We start from the raw sequence: 12,378 nt of genomic DNA, 5'->3' as shown, positions 1-12,378 counted from the left end.
TTATTCTTCATGGAGGTTGGACCAATGTGTGCTCCCACCAACAATGTGTAAGTGAGCCTATTTTCTGCCCAACCACTTTTTCCTCATCATTCTGTGTGACCAAACAATTTAAATATTACACTGTTTTCTCTAGGAAAATGCTAATTAGAGGGGCGATCATACTGTTTGTGCAGATTTCACAGAGATTGAATATTACACTGAAGACCACTTTCTAAACTATATGTAGATATTTAATTTGCTGAATTAAATGGTTAAGCATCTTGGAACGCACTTTATATTGCTTTAGAGCGCAATTACACTGGCATGGAAAAACCTGCAATTTGAAAATTATCAACAAATTAAAGCCTTCTGTGGATATTCTCATAATGAAACCTACTATACATATCATGCAAAAAGTTTTGCTGTAGCATTATTTATACTTTATTTTCTATTTTTATTTTTATTTTTTGAGACGGAATCTTGCTCTGTCACCCAGGCTGGAGTGCAGTAGTGTGATCTCGGCTACTGCAACCTTTGCCTCCAGGGTTCAAGTGATTCTCCTTCCTCAGCCTCCTGAGTAGCTGAGACTACAGGTGTGTGCTACCACACCCGGCTAATTTTTGTATTTTTAGTAGAGATGGGGTTTCACCATGTTGGCCAGGTGGTCTCAAACTCCTGACCTCAAGTGATTCACCTGCCTCGGCCTCCTAAAGTGCTGGGATTACAGCTGTGAGCCACCACGCCTGACCTATTTTTCTTAGAAGGAAAAGGCCTTATGTCTAGATACTGTTTCTATTTTTTCTTGAGCCTTTAGGTTGACGAGTTAAAGCTTCTGTGCTTCCTTTAAGAAAGTCAGAAGTTTGTTACAGAGAGATGTGAATGATGTCTTTCTTTTCTATGTTTAGGACTTATTCCATAGATTTAGGAAAGTCATATAGTCATAAACCATTATTATTTTTCTGTCTTTGGGCTACAGTGTAACATATATGAAAGTCAGTTTCTGAAGGAACTTAGGGTTTTTTTTAACGCGAATGTGGTCTTTTCTAAAATTTACCATTGTTCGAATAGTTGAAGGTTTGTTTGTGGGGTTTCTTTGGCTTTTATGAAGGATCACCAGATATTCAATAACTTTTTTTTGAAGTTTTTCTCCTTAATTTGACTTTCAAATATGGTCCTTTATATAGCACTGTAATAATTCACTTACAAGGAAAAATATTTTTCTGTTATTGACTTATTTGAAAAGCATTTGTAGTGTTGGATATAGTATTTATAGTGAAGATAGTGGTTCAATCCCACAGAATAACCTGTAATTAATATAAAATTACTTGGGGTTATTCAAATAAAACGCAAATTAAAAAGTTATTAGATAATCACCTATTACATTTTCCTTGTTAGCACATATATTACATTCTAGAGAAACTGTCTGCTTATAGGTAGAGGCTGTTGTTGAATTTTAAATTGTTCTACCCCGTAAGGAAAGCAGTTGTTATGATACTCACACAGTGGAAAAACAGGCCTTCAGCAAAATGAGGCTTTGTTGTGATATGGATTACTCTGGGGCCACTCCTTCCCCACAAATCACTGAAACGCATGACTGCTTGAACTAGGAGAACAAAACCGTTTTCATTGAATCACAGCACCCCCTAGCATCCTAATAATTTACAGGTTTGTTTTGTTGTTGTTGTTTTTGTGTGTGTGTGTGGTTTTTTTTTTTTTTTTTTTTTTTTTGTGATGGAGTCTCACTCTGTCACCCAGGATGGAGTGCTGTGGGGTAATCACAGATTACTGCAGCCTCAACCTCTCAGGCTCCAGTGATCCTCCCACCTCAGCCTCCTGAGTAGCTGGCACTACAGGTACGTGCCACCACACCAGGCTAATTTTTGTATTTTTTGTAGAGATGAGGTCTTGCTATGTTGCCCAGCCTGGTCTCAAACTTCTGAACTCACGCGATCCTTCTGTCTTGGCCTCCCAAAGTGCTGGAATTACAGGTGTGAGTCACCATGCCCAGCCAAGAATTTGTGTTTTTAGAAGTCAAAGAAACATTTTTGTTTATGCTTATAAAACAAACCATGAATCTAATAAGATCTGATATCTCATATTCTTCTGACCAAGGAGAAGAGACCTTTGAAAGATTCCATGGAAATTATGGGGAATGTGAAGAGTCATCATTGTTTTTGAAAATAATTGTTACGTTTGTTTTCTATGGAATATAGGGGTATGAATGCAGATAATAAACTATGGCTGAACCTCTTGTGTCCTGTGTAGAAGTGGTCAGAGAGACAGTGTTTTTCCAGCCAAGTGCCTAAGAATATTAATGTGTGTGTTGCAGGTACTTCTCCCAGCAGCTGGTCTCTTACAGTTACAGGATGTGAAGAAGACTTGTTGTGAATTTTTGGAATCCCAGCTTCACCCTGTCAACTGCTTAGGAATCCGGGCTTTTGCTGATATGCATGCATGTACCGACCTTCTGAACAAGGCCAACACCTATGCAGGCAAGTGGAGTAGACCTCAGCTGAATTTGGGAGGAACTGGCTTGATTTTTGGTATGATTCCACAGTGGTCTCTGGAAAGTCATGTCGTATTTCTGTGTGTGTGTATATGTGTATATATGTCTGTGTATATATATATAACATTTTCTTTATCTACTCATTGGCTGATGGGCACTTAGGTTGATTCCATATCTTCGTAATTGTGAATTGTACTGTGATAAACATACACATCCAGGTGTCTTTTTGATATAATGATTTCTTTTCCTTTAGGTAGATACTCAGTAGTGAAATTACTGGATTGGATTTTAATTCTTTGAGGAATCTCCAAACTGTTTTCCATAGAGGTTATACGAATTTACATTCCTACCAGCAGCGTATAAGCATTCCCATTTCACCACATCCACACCAACATCTATTGTTTTTTCACTTTTAATAATAGCTATTCTGGTTGGGGCAAGGTGGTATCTGGCTGAGGTTTTAATTTGCATTTTCCTGATGATTAGTGATGTTAAGCTTTTTTTTTCATGTTTGTTGACCATTTGTGTATCTTCTTTTAAGAAATATCTGTTCATGTCATTTGTCCACTTTTTGATGGGATTATTTGTTTTTTTCTTGCTGACTTGTTTGAGTTCCTTTTAGATTCTGGATATTAGTCCTTTGTCAGAGGTATAGTTTGCAAATATTTCCTCCCATTCTATAGGTTGTATGTTTACTCTGGTGATTATTTCTTTGGTCTTGTGGAAGTTTTTTTTTTTTTTTAATTAGGTCCCAGTTATTTATTTTTGTGTTTGTCACATTTGCATTTGGGGTCTTTGTCATAAATTTTTTTGGCCAGTGCCCAGAAGTTTTTCCTAAGTTTTCTTCTAGAATTTTCATGGTGTCAGGTCTTAGATTTAAGTCTTTAATCCATCTTGGTTTAATTTTTATATGTGGTGAGAGATAGGAATACAGTTTTATTCTTCTACATGTGGCTATCCAATTTTCCTAACACCATTTCTTGAATAGGATGTGCTTTCCCCAGTTTATTTATCTGTTTTTAATACTTTAGGTTCTATGGTACATGTGTACAACGTGCCGGTTTGTTACATAGGTATACATGTGCCATGTTGGTTTGCTGCACCCATCCACTGGTCATTTACATTAGATATTTCTCCTAATGCTATCCCTCCCCCAGCCTCCCATTGCCCCGACAGGCCCTGTTGTGTGACATTTCCCATTCTGTGTCTGTGTGTTCTCATTGTTCAACTCCCACCTATGAGTGAGAACATGTGGTGTTTGGTTTTCTGTCCTTGTGATAGTTTGCTGAGAATGATGGTTTACAGCTTCATCTATGTCCCTGCAAAGGACATGAACTCATCTTTTTTTAATAGCTGCCTAGTATTCCATGGTGTATATGTGCCACATTTTCTTAATCCAGTCTATCATTGATGGACATTGGGAGGTTCCAAGTTTTTGCTATTGTGAATAGTGCCGCAATAAACATACGTGTGCATGTGTCTTTATAGTAGCATGATTTATAATCCTTTGGGTATATACCCAGTAATGGGATGGCTGGGTCGAATGTTATTTCTAGTTTTAGATCCTTGAGGAATTGCCACACTGTCTTCCGCAGTGGTTAAACTAATTTACACTCCCACGAACAGTGTAAAAGCATTCCTATTTCTCTACATCCTCTCCAGCATCTGTTATTTCCTGACTTTTTAATGATCGCCATTCTAACTGGCCTGAGATGCTATCTCATTGTGGTTTTTGATTTGCATTTCTCTGATGACCAGTGATGATGAGCATTTTTTATATGTCTGTTGGCTGCATAAATGTCTTCTTTTGAGAAGTGTCTGTTTATATCCTTTGTCCACTTTTTGATAGAGTTGTTTTTTTCTTGTAAATTTGTTTAAGTTCTTTGTAGATTCTGGGTATTAGCCCTTTATCAGATGGGTAGATTGCAAAAATTTTCTTTCGTCCTGTAGGTTGCCTGTTCGCTCTGATGATAGTTTCTTTTGCTGTGCACAAGCTCTTTAGTTTAATTAGATCCAATTTGTTAATTTTGGCTTTTGTTGCCATTGCTTTTGGTTTTAGTCATGACGTCTTTGCCCATGCCTATGTTCTGAATGGTATAGCCTAGGTTTACTTCTAGAGTTTTTATGGTATTAGGTCTTACATTTAAGTCTTTAGTTCATCTTGAGTTAATTTTTTATGGAGTGTAAGGAAGGGATCCAGTTTCAGCTTTCTACATATGGCTAGCCAGTTTTCTCAGCACCATTTATTAAATAGAGAATCCTTTCCCCATTGCTTGTGTTTGTCAAAGATCAGATGGTGGTAGAGGTGTGTTGTTATTTCTGAGGCCTCTGTTCTGTTCCATTGGTCTATATCTCTGTTTTGGTACCAGTCCCATGCTGTTTTAGTTACTGTAGCCTTGTAGTATAGTTTGAAGTTAGGTAGTGTGATGCCTCCAGCTTTGTTCTTTTTGCTTAGGATTGTCTTGGCTATGTGGGCTCTTTTTTTGTTTCCATATGAAATTTAAAGTAGTGTTTTCCAATTCTGTGAAGAAAGTCAGTGGTAGCCTGATGGGGATAGCATTAAATCTATAAATTATCTTGGGCAGTATGGCCATTTTCACAATATTGACCTTCCTAATCATGAGCATGGAATGTTCTTCCATTTGTTTGTGTCCTCTTTTATTTTGTGAGCAGTGGTTTGTAGTTCTCCTTGAAGAGGTCCTTCATATCCCTTGTAAGTTGGATTCCTAGGTATTTTATTCTGTTTGTAGTAATTGTGAATGGGAGATCATTCTGATTTGCTCTCTGTTTGTCTATTATTGGTGTATAGGAATGCTTGTGATTTTCACACATTGATTTTGTATCCTGAGACTTTGCTGAAGTTGCTTATCAGCTTAAGGATATTTTGGGCTGAGACAATGGGGTTTCTAAATATATAATCATGTTATCTGGAAACAGACAATTTGACTTCCTCTCTTCCTAATCGAATACCCTTTATTTCTTTCTCTTGCCTGATTGCCGTAGCCAGAACTTCCAACACTATGTTGAATAGGAGTGGTGAGAGAGGGCATCCTTGTCCTGTGCTGGTTTTCAAAGGGAGTGCTTCCAGTTTTTGCCCATTCAGTATGATATTGGCTGTGGGTTTGTCATAAATAGCTCTTAGTATTTTGAGATATGGTCCATCAATACCTAGTTTATTGAGAGTTTTTAGCATGAAGGCTATTGAATTTTGTTGAAGTCCTTTTCTGCATGTATTGGGATAGTCATGTGGTTTTTGTCGTTGGTTCTGTTTATGTGATGGATTACGTTTATATGTTTGCATATATTGAACCAGCCTTGCATCCCAGGGATGAAGCCCACTTGATTGTGGTGGATAAGCTTTTTGATGTGCTGCTGGATTTGGTTTGTCAGTATTTTATTGAGGATTTTTCCATGGATGTTCGTCAGGGATATTGGCCTAAAATTCTCTTTTTTTGTTGTGTCTCTGCCAGGCTTTGGTATCAATATGATGCTGGCCTCATAAAATGAGTTAGGGAGGATTCCCTCTTTTTATATTGATTGGAATAGTTTCAGAAGGAATGGTACTATCTCCTCTTTGTACCTCTGTTAGAATTTGGCTGCGAATCCATCTGGTCCTGGACATTTTTGGTTGGTAGGCTATTATCACCTCAATTTCAGAACCTGTTACTGGTCTATTCAGAGATTCAACTTATTCTTGGTTTAGTCTTGGGAGGGTGTATGTGTCCAGTAATATATCCTTTTCTTCTAGATTTTCTAGTTTATTTGCATAGAGGCATTTATAGTATTCTCTCATGGTAGTTTGTATTGCTGTGGGATTGGTGGTGATATCCTCTTTATCATTTTTTATTGCGTCTATTTGATTCTTCTCTCTTTTCTTCTTTATTAGTCTTGCTAGCAGTCTATCAATTTTGTTGATCTTTTCAAAAAACCAGCTCCTGGATTCATTAATTTTTTTTTGAAGGGTTTTTTGTGTCTCTATCTCCTTTAGTTCTGCTCCGATCTTAGTTATTTCTTGCCTTCTGCTACCTTTTGAATTTGTTTGCTCTTACTTCTCTAGTTCTTTTAATTGTGATGTTAGCGTGTCGATTTTAGATCTTTTCTACTTTCTCTTGTGGGCATTTAGTGCTATAAATTTCCCTCTACACACTGCTTTAAATGTGTCCCAGAGATTCTGGTACGTTCTGTCTTTGTTCTCAATGATTTCAAAGAATATCTTTATTTCTGCCTTCATTTTGTTATGTACCCAGTAGTCATTCAGGAGCAGGTTGTTCAGTTTCCATGTAGTTGTGTGGTTTTGAGTGAGTTTCTTAGTCCTGAGTTCTAATTTGATTTCACTGTGGTCTGAGAGAGAGTTTGTTGTGATTTCTGTTCTACATTTGCTGAGGAGTGCTTTACTTCCAATTTGTGGTCAATTTTAGAATAAGTACGATGTGGTGCTGAGAAGAATGTATATCCTGTTGATTTGGGGTGGAGAGTTCTGCAGATGTCTATTAGGTCTGCTTGGTCCAGAGCTGAATTCAAGTCCTGGATATCCTTGTCATTAATCTTCTGTCTCGTTGATCTGTCTAATATTGACAGTGGGGTGTTAAAGTCTCCCATTATTATTGTGTGGGAGTCTAAGTCTGTTTGTAGGTCTCTAAGGACTTGCTTTATGAATCTGGTTGCTCCTGTATTGGGTGCATATACATTTAGGATAGTTAGCTTTTCTTGTTGAATTGATCCCTTTACTATTATGTAATGACCTTCTTTGTCTCTTTTGATCTTTGTTGGTTTAAAGTCTGTTTTATCAGAGACTAGGATTGCAACCCCTGCTTTTTTGTTTGTTTGTTTTCCAGTTGCTTGGTAGATCTTCCTCCATTCCTTTATTTTGAGCCTGCATGTGTCTTTGCATGTGAGATGGGTCTTGTCAGTACAGCACACCGATGAGTCTTGACTCTTTATCCAGTTTACCAGCCCGTGTCTTTTAACTAGGGCATTTAGCCCATTTACATTTAAGATTAATATTGTTATGTTTGAATTTGATCCTGTCATCATGATGTTAGCTGGTTATTTTGCCTGTTAATTGTTGCAGTTTCTTCATAGCATCAATGGTCCTTACAATTTGGCATGTTTTTGCAGTGCCTGGTACCAGTTGTTTCTTTCCATATGTAGTGCTTCCTTCAGGAGCTCTTGTAAGGCAGGCCTGGTGGTGACAAAATCTCTTGGCATTTGCTTGTCTGTAAAGGATTTTATTTCTCCTTCACTTATGAAGCTTAGTTTGGCTGGATATGAAATTCTGGGTTGAAAATCTTTTCTTTAAGAATGTCAAATATTGGCCCCACTCTCTTCTGGCTTGTAGAGTTTCTGCCGAGAGATCTGCTGTTAGTCTGATGGGCTTCCCTTTGTGGGTAACCCGACCTTTCTCTCTGGCTGCCCTTAACATTTTTTCCTTCATTTCAGCCTTGGTGAATCTGACAATTATATGTCTTGGGGTTGCTCTTCTCAAGGAATATATCTGTGGTGTTTCTCTGTATTTCCTGAATTTGAATGTTGGCCTGCCTTGCTAGATTAGGGAAGTTCTCCTGGATAATATCCTGAAGAGTGTTTTCTAACTTGGTTCCATTCTCCCCATCACTTTCCAGTACACCAATCAAACGTATATTTGGTCTTTTCACATAGTCCCTTATTTCTTGGAGGCTTTGTTTATTTCTTTTCACTCTTTTTTCTCTAATCTTGTCTTCTCATTTTATTTCATTAATTTGATCTTCAATCACTGATATCCTTTCTTCCACTTGATCGAATCGGCTGTTGAAGCTTGTGCATGCGTCACGAAGTTCTCTTGCTGTGGTTTTCAGCTCCATCAGGTCATTTAAGGTCTTCTCTATACTGTTTATTCTAGTTAGCCATTCGTCTAACCTTTTTTCAAGGTTTTTAGCTTTCTTGTGATGGGTTAGAACATGCTCCTTTAGCTCAGAGAAGTTTGTTATTACCGACCTTCTGAAGCCCACTTCTGTCAATTTGGCAAACTTATTCTCTGTCCAGTTTTGTTCCCTTGCTGGTGAGGAGCTGCATTCCTTTAAAGCAGAAGAGATACTCTGGTTTTTGGAATTTTCAGCTTTTCCTCTCTGGTTTCTCCCCATCTTTGTGGTTTTAACTACCTTTTGTCTTTGATGTTGGTGACCTGCAGAGAGGGTTTTGGTGTGGATGTCCTTTTTGTTGATGTTGATGGCATTCCTTCCTGTTTGTTAGTTTTCCTTCTAACATTCAGGACCCTCAGCTGCAGGTCTGTTTGAGTTTGCTGGAGGTCCACTTCAGACCCTGTTTGCCTGAGTATCACCAGCAGAGGCTGCAGAATAGCAGATATTGCTGCCTGATCCTTTCTCTGGAAGCTTCGTCCCAGAGGGGCAGCCCTTTGTTTGAGGTATCTGTCAGCCCCTACTGGGAGGTATCTCCCAGTCAGGCTACATGGGGGTCAGGGACCCGCTTGAGGAGGCAGTCTGTCCATTCTCGGAGCTCAAACGCCATGCTGAGAGAACCACTGCTCTCTTCAGAGATGTCAAACAGGAACGTTTAAGTCTGCAGAAACTGTCTGCTGCCATTTGTTCTCCCCAGTTTATGTTTTTGTATGCTTTGTTGAAGATTGGTTGTTTGTAAATATTTACTTTATTTCTGGGTTCTCTATTCTGTTCCATTGATCCATATATCTACTTTATGCTAGTACCATGCTGTTTTGGTTATGATACCCATATATTAATATAATTTGAAGTCAGGTAATGTGATGCCTCTAGATTTGTTCTTTTTGCTTAGGATTACATTGGCTATTTGGGCCTTTTTAAAAAAATTCTGTATGCATTTTAGGATTTTTTTTTCTAATTCTGTGAAGAGTGATGGTGTTTTGATAGGAATTGCATTGACTGTAGATTTCTTTGGACAGTATGGTCATTTTCATGTTACTGATTCTTCTAATCTGTGAACATGGGATGTATTTCCATTTGTTTGTGTCATCTATGATTTCTTTAAGCAGTGTTTTGTAGTTCTCCTTGTAGAGTTCTTCACCTCCTTAGTTAAACATATTCCTAAGTATTTTATTTTATTTTGTAGCTATTGTAAAAGGGATTGAGTTCTTGATTTGATTCTCAGCTTGGTCATGTTGGTGTGTAGCAGTGCTACTGATTTATGTACAATGATTTTGTAACCTGAGGCTTTACTGAATTCATTTATCAAAGCTAGGTGCCTTTTGGAGGAGTCTTTAGGGCTTTCTAGGTATAAGATCATATCATTAGCAAACAGAGATAGTTTGATTTTCTCTTTTCTAATTCGGATGCCCTTTATTTCTTTCTTTTGCTTGATTGCTCTGTCTAGGACTTATGGAAGTTGCTAATTTGTTTTTAAACCATATTTCTGGAAGATAATTCGGGTAGAAGTTACAGTCCACCAACTGCCTGCAAGACTCTTCTTTGCATCTATGAGACTCAATAGGAATAGTTCCTATGGAAGCTTCTGTGTTCACTGCTCCTTTAATAGGCTCTAGAAACTGTAACTTCCTCTAGCCTTCAAATGCAAGAGCCCTTTGTCTAAACTCTGCTTCAGTGTGCTTACTCTGATGAGTAAGAAAGCTTTTGGTACATAGATCTGGGTAAGGGAGAATACACGTGCATATATATATGTGTGCCTCTGCCTGCACAGAGCATTGGACAGTAGTAGTCCTAGAATCCCTATTTCATTTACCAAATAAATAACGGTTCAAAGTGGTTAGTTGAAAAAACAAAAACACAGTGCTTCACTAAAGTACAGTAGGTCCAATAAATTTAGACTTTGTTGATTTCTATTGGGTGGCCTGGTGGCCTAACTGCCCTTTATTTTTTTTATTTTTTATTTTTTATTTTTTTTGAGACGGAGTCTCGCTCTGTCGCCCAGGCTGGAGTGCAGTGGCCGGATCTCAGCTCACTGCAAGCTCCGCCTCCCGGGTTCACGCCATTCTCCTGCCTCAGCCTCCCGAGTAGCTGGGACTACAGGCGCCCGCCACCTTGCCCGGCTAGTTTTTTTGTAGTTTTAGTAGAGACGGGGTTTCACTGTGTTCACCAGGATGGTCTCGATCTCCTGACCTCGTGATCCACCCGTCTCGGCCTCCCAAAGTGCTGGGATTACAGGCTTGAGCCACCGCGCCCGGCCTCTAACTGCCCTTTAGAAAATTATTTCAGTGAAAAAATGTGATCTGAGTTCGAGGAAGCCGATTTACAGATGAGCTTTTAGAACACAACCCTTCTGTAAGTTGGGGAATGCCTGTAGTGTTTGACAATATTCATGCAGCCCTTTTGAATAGGATGAAGCATTTCATGAAAAATCAAAGACAAATATGAATTTATTGGTGTATTCCAGTGCAACCAATTCTGTTCAACTAAGTAGGAAATATTACTTCTAAATTCAGATTCCATTAACTGCTAGACTTAATGCACCTGTTATAGGTGACTTCTATTAGGAAAACCAAGAAAACTTTCATATTTTTAGATATTTTTTGCTGCATGAAACAATCACTGTTTAACATTTTATCTTTCCTGGGCTGCCAGTTGTCTCTGTAGTGCTTGATAAATGTTACTGACTGCTAATGAGGAGAGGAGGGTCAGTGCCTGGGGAGAGAATGAATAAAGTAGGATTAATGTACAGGATATCCAAACATAATTCATATGATATACTAGAACTCTTAATTTTGCCCGTATTAGAAGCAACTCATTCACTGTGTTTTTAGGAGATCATTAGATTTTTTAAAATCTTTCTCTTATTTAAAATCTTAAATTTATTCTAGTATATTACAAAATATAAACAATTTTCCACCAAAATTAGAACACGTCTGTTTCTTAGTTTGTAGAGTCCTCCTTTGTAATTTTTCATGAAAAATTATTCACTTTCAGTAGTAAAATTATAAAGAAGCATTGATTTTTCATTTTTAATGCACTATATTTTGCATCTGAATCTAGCTTTAACATACCATGCTTCTGAATCTTGTATTTGCTTGAGTTTCTTAGGTTTTAGGTAACATTTTAAAACATCTTTCATTATGAAAAATTGCAAGCATGTACAAGAATAGAATAGTACTCATCATCCAACTTCAACAGTTGTCAACTTAGGGATAATTTTGTTTTAATTATAACCCTCATTACTCCCCTTCCCTTTTTTTATATGCAAACATTTTACTGAAGTCTAATGTACATATAGAAAAGTGCACAAATCATGTCTACAGCTTGAGGAATTTTTTACATCCTCTTGTATTATCTTGAAGCAATCATCATGCTTTAACTATGTATTTCATCCTTGTATTTTAAACAAATGCCATTACAAAGACCGTGCTTGTATAATGAAACTTTCCATATCTTTGGTGTATTGATAACTAGTTGCAACAAACTTTCCAAAATAATCCAGAATAATACTATAAAACAGTTTGATATGGCTTGGCTGTGTCCCCCCTCCCCCCACCCCAATCTCATCTTGAATTCCCATGTGTGGTGGGAAGGACCCAGTGGGAAGTAGTTGAATCATGGGGGTAGGTCTTTCCTTTGCTGTTCTTGTGAGAGTAAGTCTCACAAAATCTGGTGGTTTTAAAAATGGGAGTTTCCCTGTATAAGCTCTCTCTGTTTGCCTGCTGCCATCCCGGTAAGACATGACTTGCTCCTCCTTGCCTTCCACCATCATTGTAAGGCCTCCCCAGCCACGTGGAAGTGTAAGTCCATTAAACCTCTTTCTTTTGTAAATTGCCTAGTCTTGCATATGTCTTTATCAGCAGTGTGAAAACAGACGAATACACAATTGTTCTTCATAGTGAAACTACCTGATTGTTGTTGACATTTTAAGCAAATAGGAGGTGGGGAGATAAGGAGTCCATGCAATAAGATGTCTATAGCTCCTTTTCTACCATAAAC

General features: G+C 38.0%; 1 protein-coding gene across 2 annotated transcripts in view; it reads left to right on the top strand.

The window, feature by feature from the left end:
* Nucleotides 1–12,378, top strand: part of LOC105466726 (kelch like family member 2) — a 113,661-nt gene that overhangs the window by 53,731 nt on the left and 47,552 nt on the right. For both annotated transcript variants that reach the window (XM_071092857.1, XM_011715836.2), the window contains one exon: nt 2,309–2,471. In XM_071092857.1, coding sequence (XP_070948958.1) covers nt 2,309–2,471 — 163 coding nt within the window. The remainder of the gene's footprint in view (nt 1–2,308; nt 2,472–12,378) is intronic.

Source organism: Macaca nemestrina, chromosome 3 (genome assembly GCF_043159975.1).
Source record: "Macaca nemestrina isolate mMacNem1 chromosome 3, mMacNem.hap1, whole genome shotgun sequence".
Taxonomy (NCBI): Eukaryota; Metazoa; Chordata; class Mammalia; order Primates; family Cercopithecidae; genus Macaca; species Macaca nemestrina.
This window is presented reverse-complemented; position numbering and strand designations above follow the sequence as displayed.